Source organism: Myotis daubentonii, chromosome 3, assembly GCF_963259705.1.
Source record: "Myotis daubentonii chromosome 3, mMyoDau2.1, whole genome shotgun sequence".
Classification (NCBI taxonomy): domain Eukaryota; kingdom Metazoa; phylum Chordata; class Mammalia; order Chiroptera; family Vespertilionidae; genus Myotis; species Myotis daubentonii.
Genome location: NC_081842.1, coordinates 61,131,967 through 61,159,914, shown reverse-complemented (window position 1 = coordinate 61,159,914; position 27,948 = coordinate 61,131,967). Strand labels below are relative to the sequence as shown.

At 38.3% G+C, this 27,948-nt stretch overlaps 1 protein-coding gene across 6 annotated transcripts in view; it reads right to left on the bottom strand.

The window, feature by feature from the left end:
- The window catches only part of GSK3B (glycogen synthase kinase 3 beta), a 179,181-nt gene that overhangs the window by 28,654 nt on the left and 122,579 nt on the right, over positions 1 to 27,948 (bottom strand). For 4 of the 6 annotated variants that reach the window (XM_059687739.1, XM_059687736.1, XM_059687738.1 and 1 more), the window contains 3 exons: positions 17,225 to 17,320; positions 8,391 to 8,429; positions 4,666 to 4,852 (listed from right to left, as the gene is read on the bottom strand). In XM_059687739.1, the coding sequence (XP_059543722.1) occupies positions 4,666 to 4,852; positions 8,391 to 8,429; positions 17,225 to 17,320 (322 nt within the window). The remainder of the gene's footprint in view (positions 1 to 4,665; positions 4,853 to 8,390; positions 8,430 to 17,224; positions 17,321 to 27,948) is intronic. The other 2 variants (XM_059687737.1, XM_059687740.1) reach the window with 1 other exon arrangement.

Here is a 27,948-nt window from a genome sequence, read left to right as displayed (position 1 = left end):
TCCTAGAAGCTGCTCCAAAGATACAGCCTTAAGATAGAAATGTGGTGTTGAGATTATCTGGACTGAGCATGTGACTGACCCCAGTTATGGCCCCCTAAGTATGTGACTAAACCTAGTTAGGGCCTCTATAAAACCTTTTAAGATTTGGCAGATGGGTGCTGAGATCTACTTGTCTTGTCACCCAACACAAGTTTGGTAAGTTGCCTTGCTTATTTAACCTGCCACCTACCAATTTGAAGGCCACCCATGAATTTTCTCAAGCTCTTCCTGTAGTGCATTTCCACCGATTTAGCACTTCAGTACCTAGAAGAGTACAGCTTGCTTATCTAGAAAATGTGCTCTTCTGGACTGCTTATAAACTATTAAAGAATAATTCTGACATCAACTTAAGTATGAACAGCTCTCTCACTTATTTACAAAATAATCCATTTATTTATATCGAGATTTTCTCAAGTTCATTGTCTTATAAAAACAACCTTTTTATAGCCATTTTCACTCAGAAGAATACAACAGGAAACAGGGATAGCCACAGGAAAGGTTTACAGTTTAATTTTTAAAAAATGGAGGGGCACTGCAAATTAGAGCAGTTTATGAGTTTCACTTTATGATCTGATTCATATCCTACATATAAGTTAAGTTCCTATCTTGCCCTGGCTGGTGTGGCTCAGTTGGTTGGAGCATCATACCATGCACCGAAGATTGCGGGTTTGATTACCAGTTGGGGGCACGTATGTTTTTCTCTCACATCGATATTTCTCTCTCTCCCTTCCTTACTCTAAAATAAATGAATGTCCTCATGTGAGGATTAAAAGAATTCCTATCTTACGTCAATTTATCCTTGCCATTGTAAATTATAATAAAATACGCTAAAACGTGAAAAGTTCTATATTAAAGCTTATAATAATTTGAGAATAATATTGGAAGGCACCTCATCACTTCAGTTGGTTGAGATATTGTGCCTACTATGTGGCTCAGCATAAGGCTGGCTAGAAGAAATGCCTAAGACATAGAAAGGCAGGTAAGCAGATGAACGGATCATATTTATGTGAATCACTATTTTATAACAGGACAACTGATTTAAAATTCACTGCTACAAAGATCACAGAATCTGCTAATTATCATAAAAAATGAGTTGCATAAGTTTTGTAAATAAGTAGTCTACTGCTTTCAAATGAAAAAAGTATAACCTTTTGATGAGCTGGGCTTCTAGAACACCCGCTTTAGTTGCCAATCCCCAACTTGTTCTCAATCCTGTTTGCATCACTTTCTATTCCGTGACACATTCCTACACTGTTAAAAATTGTTCTCTGAACCTTTACTCTTTCTCAGTGTCCTTTTTTTACTTACTTTCTGGATCCCCCCATCTGCTTTCCTCACATCCAGATCCCCTTGCCCTTGTACTCCAAGACATCTACATCTGCATGAGTTTGCTTGTTGCTCTCTGTCTGCCCCAAATTTCCTACTTTTACTCTCATTTAAGCACTTTTCCATTCTTCTGGCCTAGCCGGTAATCCACTCTTCCTCCTTATCTCTCCATAAAGCTGCCATTCTTTCAGATAACCCAGCTAAGTTGTAGAGCAGTAAACTCTTCAAATTAAACCATACTAATATAAATAATTGATAATTTTTTTTAAAATATATTTTATTGATTTTTTTACAGAGAGGGATAGAGAGTTAGAAACATCAATGGGAGAGAAACATCGATCAGCTGCCTCCTGCACACCTCCTATTGGGGATGTGCCCGCAACTAAGGTACATGCCCTTGACCGGAATTGAACCTGGGAACTTCTAGTCTGCAGGCCGACGCTCTATCCACTGAGCCAAACCAGTTAGGGCAATAATTGATAATTTTTACTCACCCCTGGCCACCCTTGTCCTGGCCTAAGCCCACCAGGCTTGTTAAAATAATTTGTTGGTAAAATGTCGTACCAATTTGGGTAGAAAATTGGGATCGGGGATGTTTGTGGTGAGGTTAATTGGAGACACACCTTTAAACATACAAAACAATCTATTTCCCAATATATTCCAGCCTTGGAACAGGCAAGGAATTGGTGAACAAAAAGAAATATTTTGGTGAATAAAAAGAAATATTGATCCCTGTTGGGATTTCCTGATTCCGTCTACTTTCTAAGGCTTGATTCAGTTATGTCTACTTTGAAATCAAATGACTGGAGGAAAGGGGGTGTGCCAAAGGTATGATCTGGTTTCCAATGTCTGGATGCAGATAATACTGTCAATCCAGGGTCCTAGAACACTGAAGCCCAGGGCTGGAAAATGAAGGCTCTGACAGTCTCATGAGTTGTGGAACCAGGATGTCAGAAGGTTCTCAAAGTTTTCTGTCTCTTATCTGTCATCTTTCTTCTTCCAGGAATACTTCTTTTGATTATATGAAAGTAATACCAATTACTATTTATGGCTAATTACTCATGACACAGTAACAAACAGCTAATTGCAGTTAGCATTGTTCTAAAGCTTTACTTTAATACAATATTGTATTTTTCTCAAGTTTTTACTCTTTTTTAAAAAAATATTTTTTTTTTTGTTGATTTTAGAGAGGAAGGAAGAGGGAGAGAAACATCAATGATGAGAGAGAATCATTGATTGGCTGCCCCTGTACACCCCGCACTGGGAATCAAGCCAGCAACCTGGGCATGTACCTGTGACTGGAATCAAACCCAGGACCCTTCAGTCCGTAGGCCGACACTCTATCTACTGAGCCAAACCGGTTAGGGCTCAAGTGTTTACTCTTCACAGTTCTGTTCATTGGCAAGGTTTGCCTTACTAAAAGAAGCTAGACACAAAAAGTAACATATTACATGACTCCACTTATATGAAAGTGACTAATAAATCAAATGTAATTATAGTAGTCCCCCTTATCCGCAGGGGATACGTTCTATGACCCCCAGTGGATGCCTAAAATTGAGCATAGTATCAAACCTTATATATGTTTTTTTTCCCTATACATACATATATACCTATGATAAGATTTAATTTATAAATTAGGAACAGTAAGAGATTAACAACAATAAAATAGAACAATTATTAAAACATACTGTAATAAAAGTTATGTGAATGTGCATGTGCTAGCTCTCTCTCAAAATAGCTTATTGGACTGTACTTATCCTTCTTGTGATGATATAAGATGATACAATGTGATGGGAGGAAGTGAGGTGAATCACCTTGCTCTACAAGAGGCCAAGAGTGTCCAACCTAATCTTCTGCCAACTTGAAGTAATATTATTTACATTATTGACATTATTCAGCTTTCTCCTGATCCAGAGATCAATGTTTTGAAAACAACTTATTCTACTGTTAAACAATTGAATACTTCATTGAATCTTAATAGCTTTATTCAATCTCTATTTGTGCCGGGTGCTGAAGTATTTATAGTAAGCCCAAATGTGTACTGATCTAATTTTTTGCAACTATTTTCAATTTTGCAATCTGGAGAAAAAATATGTCTACTCCTTTCTTTAGAATACAGTCTTTGAGGTATTTTTAGACAGCTTTTGGGAGTCCCTTAAGTCTTCATTTTTCCAGGCTCTATATTCAATTCTGCCATTCATTAATATTCTTCTTAAAATTGCATAGCCAGAACCAAAAACAACATTTCAAATGATTTCTAATCAGACCTAAACAGTCTAAATTAATAGTCCCAAGATATGTGAATATTTTTCTTTTATAAATGTAGTTTAAGACTACACCATCATTGTTAGTAGTTATGTAATACTGACAGCTTAAGATTACAGAAAACAGAATCATTCAAGTCTATTTTACCAGCAACTCAGGTCTTCCAAATTTACAGCTTAAGCAATGCATTTGTCCACATTCAATTTAAATATGGGCTAAAAATACACCTTAGAATAAAGGAAATGTATTTATTTCATCAGAGAAAGCTCCCTGTCTCTATTTTTAGCTTGACTAAGCAGCAGACTAGTCAATCAATCAATCATTTATTTATTGCTTATTTTATCTATGGGAAATTGTACTCTTCTAATGTTCAATTCTGAAGAAAGTCACATCTTTAGAGGCAGTGTGGTTGATTAAATGAATCATGTAAGGTCTTAATCAGAGAGAAAAGAAGAGAGAACATAGACGTGGTGAAGAAATAGTGTTTATCCCTGAATCTTTTAGAAACCAGCAATGCAAAAACTCAAGTTTTCCTTTGAACGTTTGTTTTCTCAGCAGCAGCAGTGGTGCCAAGCTATAGAGAGGATGGAAATTTCTCTATATCACTTATATCAGTTTTAAGAAAGAGTATAGCACTCTAGTTCTCCCCATTTTTAAGATATCTCAATTTAAAAAACACAGCCACCAATCTGTTTCTAGGTTTATAAAACTTGATATAAACCCTTGGGAAGCAAGAAATGCTACATGTTCTAAGTTTCAGAAACAAACCTGAAGATCATATTAGTGAAATCTCTATAACTTGTCATATGCCAAGATTTATTATAATCGGCTAAAAATCAGAGAAGCTAAGCCCATTTGAAAAATTTTATCTAACATACAAGTAGTGGTCTAATAAGTGGTTAGAAAGGCTCTTTCCCACCTGCATAAGTACTTAGAATGTTCATTTTTGTCCTACAGATTTGAATCAAGAGTGTCACTTCACATCCATGCATAGTTTTCCCAGAAATGGTGAAAGAGCTAAATGTTTGAAATTACCTTGAGTGGTGAAGTTGAAGAGTGCAGGGGTGTCTCGCCCATTTGGTAGTTTGACATTTGGGTCCCGTAATTCATCAAAAAATGAATGTGCACAAGCTTCCAGTGGTGTCAATCGGGCAGTTGGTGTATACTCCAACAGACGGCTACACAGTGCAATTGCCTCTGGTGGAGTTCGGGGTCGGAAGACCTGCAGTACAAAAAAGGGAAAGAACAATTAATGTTTTTTAAGAATCTTAGCAATTTATCCCAAGTACTGAGAATTCTTACCACATACAAAAACATGGTTGCATTTGTGAAAGTAACCTTCTAGAATGAAAAGAGTTAACTTCATATACTTCACCACACTGTGGTGAACTGCTAATTAAAGACTATGAGAAAAGCTCAGAGAAAAAACTAGGAGAAGTGGGAAAAAAATCTATATATGCTAACCATAAAGCAGAACAATCTAACATGCACACAAAATATGACAGGCACAAGAGAAAGGATGAGTTCTGGAGGCAAAAACATGAAGAATATAAAAAATTTTTTTAAAGAATATAAAATTTTTTAAAAGTTTTGACTGCCTCTTTTATGTGATTTGTAGTAGAACAACTATTGATAATGGAGAGAGCACTTTTCAAATCTGGCGATCAATATCTTTTAAAAAAGAAAAGCTAGCCCTGACTGGTTTGGCTCAATGGATAGAGCGTCGGCCTGCGGACTGAAAGTTCCCAGGTTCGATTCCAGTCAAGGGCATGTACCTTGGTTGCGGGCACATCCCCAGTGTGGGGTGTGCAGGAGGCAGCTGATCGATGTTTCTCTCTCATCGATGTTTCTAACTCTCTATCCCTCTCCCTTCCTCTCTGTAAAAAATCAATAAAATATATATATATTTAAAAAAAAAAAAAAAGAAAAGCTATTTACTCTAAGTCTATAAATGTCAATGATTTTATCTTGTTAATAAATAGAACCTATCATTATTTGAAGAAATTCCTGAATATCCAGAATTCGACAAAATTTCCAAAATCTGTTTTCTCAAGTTAGCTATTTCTCATGAACATGGCCAGATTACCCTCATTTGTATGAATACTCTAAGGTTTTTTTAATCATGAAGAGAGAAATGTAGTTTTCATCAAGAGCCATTAACTCACAGAAAAAGTCAATTGAAGCAAAATGCAAATAAATTAATTTGCTTAAAGGAATAGAAAGCTTTCTACTTACCTATGTCTTAAAATCCCTAATCAATACATAAAACTATGAAAATATACTTCGTTTTAAATTATGGACAGTTAAAGAATACAAACAGAAGGGGAAAATAAAACTTAAAAACAAACAACAAAAAAAACCCAAAGGAAACACTGGCCCTGGCCGGGTAGCTCAGTTGGTGGTTAGAGCTTTGTCCTAATGCACCAAGGTTGGAAGTTCAATCCCCAGTCAGGACACATACAAGAAAGAACCAATGAATTCCATCAATAAGTGGAACAGACTGTTCCTCTCTAAATCAATAAATTTTAAAAGTCTGCTAAAAAAAAAAATGAAACATGTATCTCTTGACAGGAAGAACATAGACTCAAACAGAAGATGTGGTAGTAGCAGTGGTGGAATTAACAGACATAAAAAGAAGCAGAAGTTGCCCTAACCGGTTTAGCTCAGTGGATAGAGCATTGGCCTGTAGACTCAAGGGTCCCAGAGATTCAGGTCAAGAGCATGTACCTTGGTTGCGGGCACATTCCCAGTAGGGGGTGTGCAAGAGGCAGCTGATTGATGTTTCTCTCTCATCGATGTTTCTAACTCTCTATCCCTCTCCCTTCTTCTCTGTAATAAAATATATTAAAAAAAGAAAAGAAGCAGAAGTGCCCTGGCCAATGTTGCTCAGTGGTTGGAGCATCAGTCCTCGCACCAGCGGGCCAGCGGGTCACGAGTTTAATTCCTGGTCAAGGGCATCGTAACTGGGTTGCAGGCTCAATCATCAGCCCCAGTCGGGATGTGTGCAGGAGGTAACCAATTGATGTGTTTCTGTCACATCAATGTCTCTCTTGCTCCGCCCTCTCTCTTTAAAAAACAAAAGAAACAAGTATTCTTAGATGAAGATTTAAAAAAAATGCAGAAATGTATAAATGGAGGGAAACAGACCCACAAATGAGCAAAGGATATGCAGATTGTGACATGGCATGGAGGAGCCTGGGAGGCTAAGGTTTCCTAATGAGAATGGTTCATGTAACTCTGGGCATTCACTTAGACTAAAGGTAGGAGAACTAATTACTATTACAGGGCTCATTAGATTTCAAGAGACTGAAAAAAAAAAAAAAGAGTTCTTTGTACAGAGTAAACCTTTTTTTTTCTCGTTTTACAAAAAGTTTATTATTGATGAATATATTTTCCATGGAAACTGAGAAACTGATTTAAGCAGGATCTCATGGACTTATTTTAGAAAATTGAAGGCCTTGGTAATTTATTTATTTGGCTGTGTTAGAAAACCCTCTGTAAGGTAAAAAACAACCTGCTTCATCCTTTTTTCTTTTGAGTGACCTGACTTGCCTCAGTCAAGAAAACCCAAAGTTACTGTATTATTTGAAACGTTTAGATTTTCTACTGTTCTTGGTCATTTTCCCCTCATGTGCTCCCAGCCAGGACCATACTCAAACTAACATGTCAAAGAAAATAGTCAGTAGGAAAATTTTTAATAAAAATATTAAGCACTACTGACATAATTTATCCTAGTACAGTTTATACTTATTTGACAGCATATGGATTTATTTTGCTAGCTAGTATAATAAAAAATGCTTCTGCACCAATATGGGAGGCAGATAAGTAGAATTAAAAGTAGAAATAAGTATCTCCTGCTAACATTCAAATGTCGGGTAGCTGGACAGTGAGTGTATTTTAAAAAATTTCCTGTTTTGTTAATGAAGATTTTGTAAAGCTATTAATAAATCACTATTGTAACCTTTTCTCCGATTATTAAAAAAGAGCCATCCACATCTTTCCGGTAACTTACAGGCTATACAGGACCATCCATGTTAGCACTAAGACACATATTAGCCTACTTTGCCAGGGAATCCTAACTCATGGAATCAGATTTTAAAAAAATAAAGGCATTAATTCCAAGAACCTACATTAAAATCAAGACTTAACCTGCCTTTTAAAAAACTATCCATTATTACTTAAAGCCCTTTGAAAGATTCCTGATGAGAAAACCTTTGGTTCATTACCTTATAAAGGTTAAGTAGACATTTATGTGAGGTCAAAAACCAGTGTCTCCTAAAGTTCAGATTTTTAACTGTAATATAGGGTGTGGTAGCAAGCAACTTCTAAAAATTGCAGTCTAAACTAGAAAACAACTCTTCTGAATTATCTTTGTGTCTAAAGGAAAGGACACCAGTAACTACTGAAATCTGACTTTTAATAAAGAAGTTTCTGCTTCATTCTTCACTTATTTCAATTGCTTAACATTCAGAACCTTTGGTTCCATGGACCTTCGTCAATATTTATTCTTATAAAAACAATTTTCAACCCCCCTAATTCCTAAACTTTAGTCTAGATGTCAATAAATCACTCAGAAGACTGACAATCTATACCATAAGCAAAACCTGTATCATACAGTGAATGAACAGAAATCAGAGCTACCTACATTGTTTTTACTGTTACATTCCAAGAATGAATAATTGTTTAGCCTTTCAAAAAGTTTTCCCCCTAGTTTTATAAACCTGCCCTGAAATTTTGGGAAAAAAAAATTAAGTACATACCCGCACTCCTGAGTTGAAATGTCCTGTTCCTGATGAATCCTAAAGATGATAATGCAGTGAAATAATCCAAACAGGGGAAGTCAATCCAAAAGAGAATAGTCCAGCAAGGAAAAATATATCCAATGTTATAAGAAATCCATGGTGTGGGGGGGACATAGAAAATGTTTATACAGTTATAAACTTTAAACATCAGTCTCCACAGTAGCAAGTCCAAGTTTTAAAAATTATTTCACCACAGTGTATGCAAAAAAATTTTTTTGATTGCGCAATGGTGAGGCACAGTAAAGAAACATTTTAATTTATATTATGTTCCAATGCCAGTGCATTTATTAAAAAAATACAAAACCAAAAAAAGTTAAAATCAAAATGAAATCTAGAAGTAACGTTCCCAAAGTAAAGTGTTTGGTCTTCTATGACCTGGATTCATCATCCATTGACATGGCTGGGAGGGGGCATTTAAGACTGCTTTTAAAGATATGTTCCCAATATGCTAATTTTCCTCTATTAACATATTCCAGTTATACAGTATAAACATTTTTCTTGCTAAATTATTAGTGATGGGAAGTAATATATTTAATTTGTATTACTATAGATTTCAAGCCAAATATTTCCAATTTGTGTGAGCTAAGAAGGATCAGGCCACCGCGGATTATTCTCCATTTTGGATTGACTTCCCTGCTAAAAGATATTTGCTGACATTCTCATTATCTTAGGACTCTTCAGGAATAGACATTATCACCTCAGGAGTGCGGGTATAAACTTACATTTTCTATTGTGGGCTTTGCCCCCTCATACCCTTGCACCCATTACTTAGGAAAAATAAATATATAACATTCTTTCCTTTTTGGAAAAACTCACTGGAAAAAAAATCCTACATCTTTGAGCACTACAAATTCAACACAGTTCCATCTGCAAATATGCCCAATTCACCCACCAAAAGCTAAACAAAAATATATACAATAAACAATACAACTAAGGGACAGTCACAGTTATAGGTGACATGCATAATAATGTACACCAACACCTAGGCACAAAGGAGCCAAATATGCAAGGGAGGTGGTAGGGTCTATTATGTCTAGGTATTGAGAACAAACAATGGCAGAACTCACCAGTAGCTGTGAATTCCCTTGGCTATTCTAAGAGAATTTAACATTCTTTTAGGATAGTTTCCAGTGGGCGAATTAAATATTTTGCAAAAATAAATAATCCGCGGATTACTTTTAGTCTGCAGACTAAAATTTAGTACACGGACTAAAATCCGGCCCATCAGAATAGAAATCTCTCATGAACTAAAACACAACTAGGTGGACGAAAGTAGAAAACAAGACTAAAAAAACTGAGAGCACAAAGTAAGACTCAACTGGGCCAACTAACAATTAGTACGCAGACTAAATATGGCCAGCCAAGTATGTTAGCAAGGCCATGAAGAGCCCAAAACACCCCTGTAATAACTAAAAACAGAAGTAAATAAATAAAACAAAACAGAACAAAGCAAATAAATAAATAATTGAAAGAAAGAAAAGAAAAAGAAAAAATTGAAAGGAATCAAAACACTGACATGAACTTTCAAGTGATTCAAATACTACCTCACCTGTGCAGCAACACATTTTCTTAAATTGAAACAAACTCTCATCACAAATACTAATCCATAGAAGAAATTAACAGAAAAAATTAAGTTTTTCAAAAAGGAAGTCTCAGTGATATTGAACAAATGCAAATGAGTACTTAAATAAAGAATTATTCAAAATAAATTTGCATTTGGATAACTCAAAAATGATAGAGGCAATTTTCCTTTACATGTCCTAGAATAGACTTCTGCCATTAAATATCAAATTTCAACCTGGAGCTAAATGTTATGATTGAATCTTGAGCACTTTAAAATTACCATTTATAAATAGTCATATACCATACCAAAGCCTACTGTTGATTCTCAGAGCATTAACTCTCAATAATTCTACTGCATTAAACAGCCAACCAGAGCAATGTAAAAATGCCTATGGGCAATGATAATCTAAGTAGAACACAGGACTAGTGCCATGCCTATTCTGACCAGCTACTCCTCCCGTTTTGATTGTGATAAATGCACAACACAGACACTGTTCTCTGATTATACACAAAATACAAAGGAACCTAATGTTAAAAATGGATAAATTCTGAACATTCCTAAAGGGCAACCCAAGTATTGGCTCTCAGGTAATTTATTAATCAGTTAAAATTATTTGCAATTTGTAAATGTAAATATAGGATTAAAAGTGAGAGAATGGCATGGATTTTTTTGAACAGTTAATTATGATGATTAACCAAGCTAATTAATTAAGATAAAAACTTAAATCTACTTAAGTGCTCACATATAGTACATAATTCATAAGAAACATAAACATCCTTTCCTTAGCCATGACAGAGCTAACATTCAATAAATTTCACCTGTGCTAACTAAAAGGCTTATTGAGCTTTCTTGCATTCTATGTATGTTTTGATATCAGCATTTAACTATGCTATGTAATTTCTCCCTCTAACATCATTCACTGATCAATATTACTACAGGCTTACACAGAATTGTGATTTACCAAATGTCCACTTATCCAATTTAATCGCTCATTGTTCATGAAATTATTATTGTAGTCAGGCTGACCTTCCTAAGAATAGGGACTTATTTTTCATTCACACTTCCTCATCTTAAAGGAGAGTCCCTTAGGCTACAACAATTCTAACCTAAGTACATCTAAGGAAATCCAAATCCTCCTTCAACAACCCACTTTCCTGGGTCCTTCCATCACCTTTTTCCCTCCACCACCCTTGATGTCTTATAAAGCCTGCAACATGGGAAACACCTTTGAACACCTAGAACATACAATCAAGTATATGGTTATACATTAGTGTATATTTATTTGGTACTTGCTTCAACTGAGTCAGTTTGTCACCTGTAACCTTTTCAAGGACAAGGACTATATATTTTACATCTTTTGCATTCTTTATGGCATCCAACACAGCACTGGGTTACAAAGGATATATGGGTTTTAAAAAACAAATGATAAATTAAAAAATATTCTTATTTTTTATATTATTCCTCTCCCATATTGATTGACTACCCTAGGAAGCCTAGGTACCAGCAAAGAAATGGGAGCATAGCCAGTGTAAATAGAAAAATGAAGATGTCTACTCACATAGGAAACAATGTTAGAATAAGAAAAGTGATTATTCTAGCACTAGTAAAGATATACGTAGCAAATGCAATAGAAAACAGTGTATTTATGAGAAAAGTGATAATGGATAGTAGAATGTTCAGGGCGGAAGGGGTTAAATAATAATATAGGAAATGATTCACCTAATCAATAGAATAAAACAGACAAGTGGCAATCATAGAAACAAACAGAAATCCCCAACATAGTTTTATGCTTTCTGGAATACAAGTGAGCAAAATGATTAGGGTAAAGAGACTAGAAGAGCTAGATGAAGTGGACCTGCAAAAACGTTTCTAAAGGCAATTTTTGTTTTGTGCTCTCCATGTCCTGCCTGGAAGTATTTTTGGTAACATGTTAAACTACAGTTGGAACAGGTAAGCTTACTAAGTGAAAAATATTGCACTGAAAGGCTCAAAAAAAAGTAAGATTATGAAGTCTTTAAAAAGTAAGTATAGCTTTAAGCATAGAGAGTAATTAAGTATAATTGTTTAGTCCAGTCTGATTCCTCGATAGCAGAAATGACCTCAGAACCCAATAATCTGCTTACTCTGTTAGCTACATGGAAATGCCAGTATTCATTCATTTTAAAACATATGTACAATGTCCTAAGAAATCAAGTATGCAAGGATTGATTATTGTGGATAATGCATTCTGGGATACTTAATAAAAATGACCTATGGTTCCACATATCCTACAGACACTTAACTATTAAGGAAGCTATCATGTATGCCAAAAACAGCAAAAAACATTTTTAGGGAATTGGACCCATTTTGTTATTACCATTTTGAAAGAGAAATCTGTAAATGCTATAATACATATAGTATAACTTGGTACATATATAATCATGGAGAGCTTAAATAATCAGAAAATATTTCATGGGAGAAGTGAAATTTCAGGTCTTGAGAAGAGATTAAAACTTAGTAAGCAGAGAAAAACATTCTAAATGTGGAAGAAAAAAAAAGACAATAGCAGGAGGCAGAAATGATTGTGGCTTCTCTGGGATCCAATTAAGGAGACCAGTTTTATTGGACACAAAAATTCAGCATGATTGCATGCTCCCTTCAAAATGAGCTAAAAGCTAACATATTAAACAGCCCTAATCCAATTGAAAGAGATCAGGACCCTTGGGATTCTAATTTACTTCCTTTCACTAAACAGTTATATCACTTATGAATTTCATTAATCTGAAAGAATATACAGATATCTGTGTTACCTAACTGATTTCATATCATAGGTTTATTTACTACTGGGATAAAGAGGGAATACTTTTCTTAAATAACTTAGACAAAAGTTAACAGAATTGGGCACTCAAAATGGGAGGGGGGACGACTCATATCAATTATACTATAACCTTATTAGACATCCCTAACCTACCCTAACTATTAACTTTTAAGTTAATTGCCTAAATATATGCATTTAAGGGTGAAGGAGCTAGAAAGCTTAAGAAAAAGACTGGGTTCTATCAAGTTGATGCTTCAGGGAAGGTTAAGAGCAGGACAAGAATTAAATATCCTATTATTTTGGACAGGAAAGGTAGAAATGATTAGGAGCAGAGTAAATGTATACTTGTCATCCAAACTGGAACACTTGAGAGTAAAGGGGCATGCACTTAATAATTACATTGACAAGCATAAATTGGGTATTATGTTCACTTGTCATTATATCTATATTATGTCAAATTTTCCTAAAGGCAATGAGGAATCAGAGAAGGATTTTAAACAGAAATGGCAGTGTCACATGTGCTTTTAAGAAACCTAACTTTGACAGAAAGGAAAATGTGACGTATGTGAAACTGAAGGAGGGAAATTGGTTAGGAGGTAGGAGGTTGTTTTAACAATTCTACGAAGGCCTAAATTAAAGTCAGGGCAGTGGAGATAGATAAGACAAATCACAGAACTATAATGGAGGTAGAATCTTTACATTTATTCAGAACTAAAATGAAATAATCCTTTATATGCACACTTTCACAATATTTTCAAAAGAATCCAGAGAAAAAAATACAACAGATTGTTAACAAAAGAAAAAACTTGAGGAACAAAGAAGCAGTGCTTAAATTAGATCCCCACTTCATACCTAAGAGACTATTATATTTGCCCTGGCTGGTATTGCTCATTGGTTGGGCATAGTCCCGTGCACCGAAAGATTGCCAGTTTGATTCCCGGCCAGGGCATGTGCCTGGGTTTCGGGCTCCAACCCTGGTGGGAAGATTGCAGGCAGCAGATCGATGTGTTGCTCTAGTCTTTCTCTCTCTCTCCCCCCATAAAAATGAATAGACTTTTTTAAAAAGAAAAAAGAATATAATTTAACCAGACCTCCATTTTCTAAATGCAGAATTTAAGTTTACTCTCTTCTTCCAACCAATTTCCATTACTACTTAATTCTCAATCTACTTTTGCATCACTTCCTTTTGCTTCCCACCTGGCTTTTACTCTTTGATGTGTACAGCATACATCAATGCAGAGGTCTTTATCTTTCTTACCCCCACTCCCAAGAATATCCCTATTTCAAAACATTAGCACCTATTTCCTACCTAAACCACAAATGCTTTCTCAATGAATTAGGTTGCTCTGGCTATAAAGTAATAGGCAAGGGCAACTTACTGGATTTCAAAATTCTCAAGATTCCTGTCATACAGTACACTGTGATCATCTTGTGGTCTTGTTCTTCTGTTTGTTATCTTTCCTACATACCTGAATCTCTCACCTCAGTGTTCCCATGGAAGATATTTTCTCTCTTGATTTTTATATCTACCTACTTTTTTGAGAACACTGGCTCCGAATCCTGGTGAGATAGCTGTATTATACTGCAGCACAAGAAATCAGGATACCCACAAGCTTCAGAAAATGGGGCTAAAGTGCATTCTAACAAAGCAGCTTTTGTTTCTAGACTGTATTTACCTGACCTCTAAGAACAAGAAGCTCTTCTCTTTAGAAAAACCACATTAATGTATTAAAAAATAATAATAATAACTCCATTGGCTGCCTAGTGGGAGAGAGCACTTCTCAAGTTGGTGTCTACTATCATAATGGAGAGAAAGGACAGACTTCTACAAACTTAAAATTTTGTGTTTTCATATTAATAATAACCTATTTTTAAAAATCAATATAAGAATATCCTGTATCATCTAGATTCATCTAGATGACAGAGCAGTGTCATAAAATTTCTGTGTCTGAATTTGGTTTTTTATTTACAACCAAGGTAACACCAATCTAGTTGTGTGCACTAATGAGAAATTAACATAGTATCCTTATTATCTAATAAATGCATTTGTACCAAATGAGACCAAATGATGCCAAGGCACACTATATGAATGAAGAGTTCACAGTAGTTTGAACAGACAAAATGGGGAGAATTGAGTCATTATTCTACACACAGCATAGAATGGAAACCTAAATAAAACAAATAAAAAGGTGGGCTTTATATAGATTATTAAAGTTTGAAAAACATTAATGTAAGATACAGAAACATCCCACAAGGAACCCACAAGGGCAAAGGAAGAGATAAAGCAAATAAATTCATGACAAATCTTCTGTTGGCTGCATTTTAATTATAATCAATCATTTCTCACATTCCATCCTGGCTAATATTTGAATTGAGAAGTAAGTGCAGAATGTGATACATATTAATATTGGTGGCAGTCTTGATTTAAAAAAAAAAAAGAGAGGACGGGACTGAAAAATAAGATTTCATAACCTCAATTTCAGCATTATATTGCTTAGAAACCCTATATTAAGATTAATTTTCTTCATAAAAAATCTTGATTAAAGAAAATATGGAAATGCAGAAAAAGGAAAAAAATCACCCGCACTCTTCTCACCTAAACTACTATTAGCATTTTGGAATATGCACCTGTATTTACTCAATAGACAGAATTCTCTAGGTTTTTTTAATTTGTTTGCTTTTCTTTAATATGGTTGAAATCTGAGTACACTACAAACCACTTTATAAGCATTTTAACTTGGAATAACTTTCCTGGATTCAACTCAGCCTCTAAACCCAAAGAGACCACCTGGGATTCTCTGAATTTAGAGTCAGATGAGAGACCCTAGATATCTTCTGACCCAAATTAAAAATAAACTTTAAGTACAAAGACAAAAGAACGTTTTATCTCAGAATATTTAGTGTTTTTTATAAATTAATAAGGGGGGAAGGGCAACATCTTGGTCAGTGAAAGCTACAGTCTATAATTTTGGCACTAAAATACTACTGAGGTCTTTGATTCTAAATAACATATAATCAGTAACAAGAGGATTTTTTTGAAGGGAAGAGAGGTAATGTGATTATGAGAACTTGAAGGAAAGCAACTGGAATTATAATACAGTTTACTGAGAGAAGGACACATACTTTGAATCTGGGAAGGTAAGTTATTTCAACTTCAGCCCTAAATTACTTCATCTCATTATAAAAGATCTAAAACCAATTAAATGAACTTACCAACATTCAAAACAAATTGTTATGTTTACAGTTTTAAATACAGAACATCTCTGCTTTAAATACAGATTAAAAAGTTGAACATTTTTAACCCACAAAAATTATCTATAATAATAAAAGCGTGATATGCTAATTAGACCCGATGGCCAAACAGCAGAACAATGGTCCAGACGACCTTCTGGATGAAGCTGGGCACTGCGGCTGTGAGGGCTGAGCCCCTTGCACCAATTTCATGCATCGGGCCTCTGGTATAATGAAATATAAGTAAATGGGAAGGGGGATGCATAGCATATAACTAGAAGTTTAAAAGATCTGGCAATAAACACATATGTGTACACACGAATAAGTTTATTGGCTTTATAAGAGCCACCCATTTAATCTTGGATAAGTGACTTAGTATGTTTGGCCAGAGTTTCTGAATCTGTAAAATGAGGACACTAGAAATTCACTCTAGCTATAAATCCTATTGAGACATGTTTTTTCTTGCACACTTAATCCCATAAATTAAACTGAGGTTAAAAAACACACAATGCTTTTAATAAAAAATCTCTCTTAAAAATAATTTCTAATAAGTGTCAAAGCAAAAAATAATGTTTTCCAGTAAGTTAGTACTTATGCTCTTAGACTTGGTTCCATCTAATATTGAGGTTGGATTTTCCAATGGCTAGTGACATCCTGTTATAACATCTATTGCTTTCAATGTATACTACTAGCAAGATCAAACCTGCTTTTTATCCTTGCTCCCAAAACACCAATGGGAAAGTAAATAAGAAAAATACGCCATTATCATCTATAATAAGGTCTCTATATTAATAGTTTGTAAAAGGAATATATGAAATATATGTCTTCAATAGTGTATGATACTAAATAAGCACCTCTAACTATGTAAAGAAATTAACTTCTGAATTTTAAGTAGTCAAAATTTATACATGAATTTTGCTCCTATAAAATTATATATTTTAATGATATAGCTACACTGTCCTCACCCTACAAATAAAAACCCAGAATGGAAATAATTTACTGGAAATCAATGGAGACAAACTATATGCAGTCAATGAAACATTGAAGTACAACTACCCAACTATCTTTACATGCAGAACTGCTGTGTACTTTGTACTCAGGCAGCTATTTAGTCTCAAAATAGTTTAGTTTAAGAACAATAAAAACCCAAGTTTTAGTTAACTTGTTAATGTGCCTTTATAAAAACTCTACTTGACTCACCTTAGTCCAAGGATGTGCCTTAATTTGAGGAAATTTGAATTCTGTGTAGTTTGGGTTCATTTCTCTAATTTGCTCCCTTGTTGGTGTCCCCAGAACCTAGATAAAGAAAACAAGTTATTACCATAATTTTCTATATACTTACAAGTATAACATTTATGTTTCAATGTATTGGTTTCATTGGAAAAGGTATTCCAAAGTTATAAAATACAAAACTCATTAAATAGAGCAACCTTTGTGAAAGATGTTTCATTTTTAACTGATTACAGACTCATGCTATTCTACCCTACACAGGCTTTTACAATAATAATAATAATAATAATAATAATAATAATAATAATAATGATAATGATAATGGTGATGTTATATCAGGGTTTTAAAAAAAGATCACTCAAAAATACTCAAGTAATAACGAGGCATCTTTATTCTATCTAGAAAACAAGCTATTGTAATGATGGCATCTGAAATGAGAATAGCTCTTATTCACTGAGTTAAGTATAGTCCAAGGTTTTATTATCAACTAGAGGCCCGTGCACTCGGGGGTGGGAGGTGGGAGGGTGCCCCTCAGCCCAGCCTGCACCCTCTTACAGTCCGGGAGCCCTCAGGGGTGTCCGACTGCGGGGAGTGGGCCTAAGCTGTCAGTCAGACATCCTTAGTGCTGCTGCAGAGGCGGGAGAGGCTCCCGCCACCACCGCTGTGCTCGCCAGCCTTGAGTCCGGCTCAGGGCTTCTGGCTGAGCGGTGCCCCACTGTGGGAGTGCACTGACTATCAGGCGGTAGCTCCTGTGTTGAGCGTCTGCCCCTGGTGGTCAGTGCGTGTCACAGTGACTGGTCGTTCCTTTTGGTCAATCTGCATATTAGCCTTTTACTATTTAGGATAATAGGGAAAGCCATACCTAACCATGGTCATCAATAATTCCACTTAATCATTGAATATTTAGTGATTGTCCCCTGTGTATAAAGAACTATGCTATGATATATGGAAGATAATAAAAATAAAAAACACCCAATAAATTTCTTGCATGATGAAATTACATATTTGTGCGTGGAGAAAGTATAAGTACAATAAAAGATAAAAATTTACTGGGTACTTCATTGCCTCTAGAGCTGCATTCAGGACTGAACAAAGGAAAATATATAGACCTGGCTCCAAAAACAGATGATAGGAAGAAACACAAAATACTAAAAATGAGCACTCTGAAGAAAAATGACATCTATAACTCATCTTTATAAACTCTAGGGCCTAGTACAAAACAAGTTCGTTGAAATATTAAGCCATTTACAATTCAGGACAACTGCACAAAAAAAGTGGAATGTACAATACATACTTGATTTCTGGTGGCAACCAGTGAGTAACCAGAACAAAGAAATAAAGTTTTGTTTTGCTTTTTGCTGTTGCTTCCAATTCTCTAGACTTCTTTAAAACTTTCAGGCCTTAATCAAAATCTTAAAAGTGTTATTCTTCAAAAGACACTCTTAAGAAATCAAAAGCCAAGCTACAGACTAAAACATATATTCCGCAAAGGATTTAAATCTAGAATGCACAAAAGACTCTAATCATTAAAACACAAGATGATGATCCAAGATGGTGGTAGAGTAGGACCAAACTGGAATTACAACTAAATTATAACACACACACACACACACACACACACACAAATTATGGAACAATCATCCGAATAACCAACTGGAGACTAGATGAAGAGAAGTCTTATAACCAAAGAGTTATAGAAGACACTACATTGAGACTAGCAAAAAGGGCAGAGATGAGAAAAGAGCTGGCCCTGCCTCCCGGGTGGCAGCTGAGATTCCGGAGGGATATCTCAACTGTGGGGGAACCCCCCTGATAAATGTGGGGTCAAAACCCCAAGTTGGGCTCCCCAGCTCCACACACCAGGGCCAGGAAGAGGCACCCACATAACATTTAAATCTTTACTTTGAGTTTATTCTTGTGTATGATGTAAGGTGGTCTAGTTTCACATTTTTTTGCACATATCTATATGTCCAATTTTTCCAAAACCATTTATTGACTAGACCAGTGGTCGGCAAACTCATTAGTCAACAGAGCCAAATATCAACAGTACAACGATTGAAATTTCTTTTGAGAGCCAATTTTTTAAAACTTAAACTATATAGGTAGGTACATTGTTATTAACTTAATTAGGGTACTCCTAAGCTGGGCTTTGCTAAAAATGTCCTCAATCTGATTGAGGTACATTCACTGAGGTCGACCCCTTCCAACTCTCCCATCCACACTCATCTATCTGAACCAAGTATATGAGACGAGTGTGGATGGGAGAGTTGGAAGGGGTCGACCTCAGTGAATGTACCTCAAAACAATGTACCTCCCCCGCGCTGTGTATCCTGTGGTGCTGCATATCCCGTGGCCCGCCTGCGCCGCGTCTCCCATCGCCTGACCGACCGACACCCCCCACTTCTTCTAATGCCACTTCTTCAAAATACACTCGCCCATGCCGAAAACCGACTTCTGTGCATGGGCCACAAAGTTTCAATCGCACTGTACATGCGTCCCCGCACGTGGTTTTTTTGTGGAAGAGCCACACTCAAGGGGCCAAAGAGCCACATGTGGCTTGTGAGCCACGGTTTGCCGACCACTGGACTAGACTATTGAAGGTAGTCTTCAATAGTATGTTCTTATCTACTTTGCCAAATATTAATTGACCATAAAGGCATTGGTTTATTTCTGGGCTCTCTATTCTGTTCCATTAATCTATATGTCTGTTTTTATGCCAGCACCATACTGTATTGATTACTATGGCCTTGTATTATAGTTTGATATCAGCATGATTCCTCCAACTTTGTTGTCCTTTCTCAAGATTGCTGTGGCTATTCTGGGTCTCTTTCTTATTTTATTATTATTATTTGTTGAATATATTTTTATTGATTTCAGAGAGGAAGAGGTAGAGAGAGATAAAAACATCAATGATGAGAATCATTGATTGGCTGCCTCCTACACACCCTCTACTGTGGATTGAACCCAGTCCAGGGCATGTGCCCTTGACCATAATTGAACCTGGAACCCTTCAGTCCACCGGTGGATGCTCTATCCACTGAGCCAAACCATCCAGGGCTATTCTGGGGCTTTGTGGTTCCATACAAAGTTCTAAAATATTTGTTCTAGTTCATTGGTATCTTGATAGGAATTGCACTGAACCTATAGATTGCTTTGGATAGTTTGGACATTTTAATGATGTTAATTCCTATCTATGAACATGGTACATGCTTCCACTTATTTGTATCTTCTTTTCTTTCTTCAGTGTCTTATAACTTTCTGAGTACAGGTTTTTTACATCCTTGGTTAAATTTATTTCTAGCTATTTCATTTTATTTTTGATGCAATTGGAAATGGGATTGTTTTCTTAGTTTCCCTGATAGTTCAATATTAGTGTATAAAAATGCAACTGATTTCTGGATATTTATTTCATATCCTGCTACTTTACTGAATTAATTTGTCAATAAGGTAGTACTTTGGTGGAATCTTTAGGGTTTTCTGCCGGGGTCCAACCCCAGCAGGTCCAGGGGTCCCCAAAGGTGTGGACGGAGTCGGCGAAGAAGGAATGACACGGAGACAGCGTTCAGTTGATCAGCAGCCTAGCCAGGATCTCTAGCCAGGATCTCCAGCCAGGTTCTCCAGCCAGGTTCAGTCACCAGGTTCTAGTCAGGTTCTCTTGCCAATTTCTGTAGTCAGGTTCAGTCCAGGATCTTTTGCCATGTTCTCTCCAGCAAAGTTCTTCTGTCTGTAGGTTCTGTGTAGGTTCTGTCTGTAGGTTCTCTCTTCTAAGTCCTGAGTCTTTCTGTCTTGTTACATCTGTATTTATACCAGTTGATTCAATCCTATCAATCTCTATTACAAAGGTTAGGGTGTTTCTTATCTCCATTCCAGGGAGTAAAGATTATGTAGCTTAAGCATCATTGTTCGAAGTTAAAGTGATTAATTACCCACCTGGCACTTAGCTGAGGGGTTTTATTCCCTCCCTAACTTCAGGGGAAAATCCCTACCTGGGGAAACAACCTTTCTCAGAGAGGAGACCTTGGTTAAAACACATAGTGCCAAGAAGGTGAGCAAACATTTTAAGAACAGTATGCCATATATGCCAGGTCCTTTGAAACAGCAAGGATGGACCGGCTCCCGGCAGTTTTCTCTATATAACATCATGTCACGTGCAAATAATGACAGTTTTACTTCTTTCTTTCTAATTTGGATGCCTTTTATTTCTTCTTGCCTGATTGCTGTGGTTAGGACTTCCAGTGTTATATTGAGTAAGAGTGGTGAAAGTGGACATCCCTGTCTTGTTCCCAATCTTAAGGAAACACTTGCAGTTTTTGCCTATTGAGTATGCTATTGGCTGGCCCTACATATATGGTCTTCATTATGTTGGGGTATGTTCCCTCTATTCCCACTTTGCTGAGAGTCTGTATCAAATGGGTGCTGGATTTATATTTTTATCTAAGCATTTTTACATACTTATAATGCCCCTTCAATATATACCAGTGCATTCATATGGAAAATCTTTCATCAGAATGGAAATAATAAGCTTTGATGAACAGTGATAATATAAAAAAGACTCTTAATTATACTTCGAATTTATGATCAGAGTTAACTGTGTTCTTCACTTTCAAAATGAGTTTTTGTGACTTAAGATGCTAATTACAAGTTAGTAAGTGAAATCATTGATTTACTCGCTATCATTTGAAAGTAATTTAACCAAATAAATTATCCTGTCACCATAAAGTGGCAACGGAGATTTTTATTTCTGTTCTTGAATTACTAAGGCTATTAGATCAGGAAACATAGATTCTAATGTTATAATCTGTTCTGTTTAATTTCTCTTGCCAAATACTTAACTACTGTAATCACTTTTTCTAATCTTTTTCTTCTTATCCTATCTAATAAAAGAGAAACATGGTAATTAGCATACAACCGCTACCCTTCCCATTGGCTAATCAGGGCAATATGCAAATTAACTGCCAGCCAAGATGGCGGCTGGCAGCCAGGCAGCTTGAAACTAACATGAGGCTTGCTTGCTTTAGTGATGGAGGACTACAACGTTCCCCGCCTGCCGCCTGCCGCCGCAGGCCTCTGTGCTGCAACTCTAAGCAACTATGTAACAAATATAGAAGCTAAACAAAACCCCAGAAACCTGCTTTAGTCCACCTGGCTTCAGCCAGCAGGATCGCAACATTGTAAGCAAAGGCCAGAAACCTACTTTCAGCAGCGGAGGCCTAAGAGCTGGAGCCAAGCCTGAAAGCTAAAGCTGGCCCAGAATAAAAAAAAGAAAAAAGAAAAAAAGGAGCGGTTGGGAGCTTCAGTAACCCCCAGACTGAAAACAGCCCTCAGCCCCTCATCCAGGCTGGCCAGGCACCCCAGTGGGGACCCCCACCCTGAAGGGGGTGTGACCAGCTGCAAACAGCCATCATCCCCTCACCCAGGCTGGCCAGGCACCCCAGTGGGGACCCCCACCCTGATCTGGGACACCCTTCAGGGCAAACCAGTCGGCACCCACCCGTGTACCAGGCCTCTACCCTATATAGTAAAAGGGTAATATGCCTCCCAGCACCGGGATCAGCAGAGCCGCGAGGCCTCCCGGCACCGGGATCAGTGTGACAGGGGGCAGCGCCCAAACCCCCTGATCGCCCTGTGGCTCTGTGTGTGACAGGGGGCAGGGCCACAACCTCCCCATCCACCCTGCTCTGTTCGTGACAGGGGAAGGCGCCCCAACCCCCTGATCGGCCCTGCTCTGTGGTGACAGGGTGCGGCGCCCCAACCCACCCCCCGCTCCACGGGCCCTGCTCTGTGTGTGACGGGGTAGAGCCATAACCTCCCCATTGGTCCTGCCCTGAGTGTGAGAGTGGCGGCGCCCCAACTCCCTGATCGGCTCTGCTCTGTGGGTGATAGAGGGCGGCGCCCCAACCCCGATTGGCCCTGCTCTGTGCGTGACAGGGTACAGAGCCCCAACCCCCCTGATGGGCCCTGCTCTGTGCGTGACAGGGGGCAGCGCCCCAACCCCGATTGGCCCTGCTCTGTGCGTGACAGGGGGTGGCGCTGCAACCTCCCCATCGACCCTGCCTTGAGTGTGACAGGGGACGGTGCCCCAACCCCCCAATCGGCCCTACCCTGAGCGTGACTGAGGGTGGCATCACAACCTCCCAATCGTCCTGCTCTGTGCATGACAGGGGGAGGCACCCCAACTCCCCAATCGGCCCTGCTCTGAGCCCGACTGGGGGCTGCACCTAGGGATTGGGCCTGCCCTCTGCCACCCGGGAGCAGGCCTAAGCCAGCAGGTTGTTATCTCCCGAGGGGTCCCAGACTGCAAGAGGGCACAGGCCGGGCTGAGGGACCCCACTCCCCCCCGAGTGCACAAATTTTTGTGCACCGGGCCTCTAGTTTTTTATAATCTTAAAGCCAGGTTCTTGCCAGGCTGGCTCTTAGAGATGGAAACTATAGGCAAGAGCCTCTGGTCTCTAGAGGTCAGCAAACCTTTAACATAAAGAGCCCTAAAGTATTACTTTAGGCTTTGTGGGCCATATAGCCTCTGCCACTACTCAACTCTGCCACTGTAGCACAAAGCAGCCATCAACATAAATTTATTACAAAAATGGGCAGAAGACTGTATTTCAATCCTAGGTCCTCATTGCCGACCTCTCACCTACACTAAACATTTTCAGAGATCAGATAAACTGAGGCCCAGAAGGAGCAATTTTTCAGAGGTCAGAACTAATTAGAGGCAGAGCTAGGACATAATTTAAATCTCATTTGTGACAAATTAATTTAGGAGATAATATCAAGCAATCTGTTTATTAGACTTGGTTGGAGTACAAGTAATTTCAGTTTCTAATTTTGGTAGTTGTAAAAAAACTCTGATGATATTAAACATGAAGGAATAGTGTTGGAAGAGAAAATAATATTTAAGACACTCAAGAAGAACCCAGGGGAGTTCTCCACCAAGTGGTGAATATCATCTAGAAGAGAGCTTGAGGCTAGAAAAAACATCTTAGATAGTTCTTGATGTACAGGTGCTAGGTGGCTTTAAGTGTATAACAGGCAAGGCATGTTGAAGGAGAAGAGTGCTACATATGGAGACCCATTTGACACAAATATATGAAAAAAAGTAAATTTAAAAAGAAGGCTGAGACAGATATCCAAGAAATCTGAAGGGGTCCCACAGACAAAGATACTATGAAGGACAAGGAAAGAGAACATTTAAAGGACAGAGATGGGTATCTTATGACACAGTGAGCCCATTAAAATGAAGCCCAAAAGGTGTTCACTGCAGCTGGCCATGGATACTTTCTTTCTTACCGTGGTGAGATCAGTAATAAGAACATGCAGACCATAATCAGCCAGAATGAGTAAATGGAAACAGTGTATATAAGTACTTTCAAAAGGTGCATCAGTGAGGAAAAGGAGAGGACAATGAGAATATTTATTGAGCATCTAGTATGTAAAAGCTCTGTGCTATGTATATCAATTTCCTTTTCTCATTTAAAATTTATAGACACACTTCACTACCCCATTTCACATAGAAAAGAAGCCTAAGGTTAACTGAGGAAAACCGAATTCTCAAAGTTACAGTTTGTCAGTGATAAATATAGGATTCAAATACATGTGCAGCGGACTCCCTAAATGGTCTACCCAATATTAAGTACAGGAACAAAATGATTATAGTTTTTAAAATATCATTTTAAAAATTTTTTACTGTTGAGAATATTACAGATGTCTCTTTTCCCCCCCTTTCCCCCCATCCACCCAGTTCTATCCCTGCCCCAGGGCTTTGCAACCCTATTGTCTGTGTCCATAGGTAATGCATATATACATACTAGAGGCCCAGTGCACGAATTCATGCATGGGTGGGATCCAGTCGGCCTGCCCCAATCGGGGCCGATTGGGCCTAGCCGGCCAGGGGGAGGGGCCGTGGGTAGTTGACTGGCTGGCCCTGCCCCCTGGTCAAATTCCTGGTCAAGGGGACAATTTGCATATTAGCCTTTTATTATATAGGATAAGATCTTTATTTCTTCCCGTCCCTCCCACCCCCCTTCCCTCTGAGAATCATCAGTCTGTTCCATTTCCATGCCTGATTCTATTTTATTCACCAGTTTATTCTGTTCATTACATTTCTTATTCATTTATTTTGATTTTTAGATTCAATTGTTGATATGTATTTATTGCCATTTTATTGTTCTTATTTTTTTTCTTTTTCTTTTTCTTCTTTCTCTTCTTAAAAAATACCCTTCAACATTTCATGTAATACTGATTTGGTGGTGATGAAATCTTTAGCTTTTTTTTTTTTTGTCTGTGAAGCTCTTTATGTGACCTTCAATTCTAAATGATAGCTTTGCTGGGTAGAGTAATCTTGGTTGTAGGTCCTTGCTATTCATCACTTTGAATATTTTTCGCCACTCTATTCTGGCCTGCATAGTTTCTGTTGAGAAATCAGCTGACAGTCATATGGGTGCTCCCTTCTAGCTAACCAACTGTTTTTCTCTTGCTGCTTTTAAGATTCTATGTCTTTAGCCCTTGGCATTTTACTTATAATGTGTCTTGGTGTGGTCCTCTTTGGGTTCCTCTTGTTTGGGACTCTCTGCACTTCCTGAACTTGTAAGTCTATTTCTTTCACTGGGTAGGGGAAGTTTTCTGTCATTATTTCTTCAAATAGGTTTTCAATATCTTGCTCTCTCTCCTCGTTCTGGCACCCCCATAGTGCGAATATTGGTGCAACTGAAGTTGTCCCAGAGGCTCCTTACACTATCTTCATATTTTTGGATTCTTTTTTCTTTTTGCTCTTCTGATTGGGTGTTTTTTTGCTTCCTTATATTTCAAATAGTTGATTTGATTCTCAGAGTCCTCTACTCTACTGTTGAATCCCTGTAAGTTATTCTTTATTTCATTTAGTGTATGCTTAATTTCAGACTGGTCCTTTTCCATGTCTTTGACATTCTCAGTAAGATCCCTGAAAGTCTCACTAAGTCCCTTGAAGGTCTCATGAAGATCCTTGTGTAACCTTATACTGTGGTTTTGAACTCTGTATCCAGTAGTTTGCTTTCTTCTATTTCTATCATTTGTGTTTGTTTCTGTGTATTGGGTAAAGCTGCTATGTCTCCTAGAGTTGGTAGAGTGGTCTTGTGTAGTGGGTGTACTATAGGGCCCAGTGGCTCAGCCTCCCCAGTCACCTAGGTGTGCCCTTGTATGGGCTGTGTGCACAGTCTTATTGTAGATGAAACTTAACTGCTGTTGGTGTCACTGGGAGGAATTGACCTCCAGGCCAATTGGCTGTGAGGACCAGCTGCAACTATAGTGGGAGGGGTGCTGTGCAGGAAACATCCCTATGGAGCAGGACTTGCTTCAGTGGAGTTTTGGTGCTCACTGAGTCTGCCCCTTGAGTGTGTCACTTGTGGATGTGTAGAGCTGTAATCTGGTATGGTCTGAAGCTGTCCACCAGGTGCACTGGCTTGTAGGGCCTCCAGGGAGGTGCAAAGTCAGCCACTGCTTGGGGCCACTTGACAGGAGCTACAGAGAGATCTACAGATTCCTCCTATTTGTATCGGGTTTGGAAGTGCCCAGGTGAGGCCCAGCTGTGAAGCAAGGCAGGCTGGTGCTGGTCTCAGGTCTTGAGCCTTTTATTGATAGGTCTGAGGTATGCTAACACCAGCTACAGCTTATATGAGAGACTAGCAAAGTCTGAAGCCTGAGCCAGGACAGGCCATTCATATGGAAAAGGTGCTGCAAACAGCTTGGGTAGTGCTGCAAATTGGATGGGGCGAGGTCTCAGGGAATCTTCAGGGTGGAGAAAACTGTGCTCCAGGTTGATGGGGACTCAGATTTGGTTGCCAGTCAGCCCTGGGATAGGGGAGGTCTTGGCATAGGAACAATGACCCCTGCAAGTACCTCCATCCAGTAGAAAGCTGCCCCAGAGTTCCTGCTCCAATGCCAGACAATCCAGCTCCTCCCCATATATGTCTGGGTCCCCCAATGCCTCCTGGCACTGGAGCTCAGAGGAAGCAAGTCTGAGTAAGTTCGTGCCTGGCCCTTTAAGAGGGACACCTGGGTCTCCAGCAGCCTCTGTGTCTCTCAGCCACAAGCCTGAAGTTACAGGGACGTCTCTTCCACCCTAGGTGGAGTTGTCTGGTGTGGGGCTGGGAACCCTTGCTCTTCAGGGCAGCCTCCCTAGGGATTATCTTCCTCTGGATTAAAAGTAATAGCCCACGTGGGTGCTGGACCACCCTATTCCTCGCCTCCACCCCTCCTAGCAGTCTCAACATGCTTTCTTCTTTACTTCTGTAGTTATAGGACTTCCATTCAGCCAGCTTTCAGGCAGTTCTGAATGGTGGTTATTCTGTATTTTAGTTGTAATTTTGATGTGGTGGTGGGAGGTGGCAAGTACCAGTGTTGACCTACCCCGCCATCTTGGTTCTCCAAGTATCACTTCCTTAAAGTCCACTGATTATGCCATGTAATGAAACCAGAGTCATTCTGAGTTGTGCAAGATATAGACATAAGATTATGAGGCTAGCCCTAACCGGTTTGGCTCAGTGGACAGAGCATCGGCTTGCAGACTGAAAGGTCCCAGGTTCGATTCCGGTCAAGGGCATGTACCTTGGTTGCGGGCACATCCCCAGTAGGGGGTGTGCAGGAGGCAGCTGATTGATGTTTCTCTCTCATCGATGTTTCTAACTCTCTATTTCTCTCCCTTCTTCTCTGTAAAAAAAATC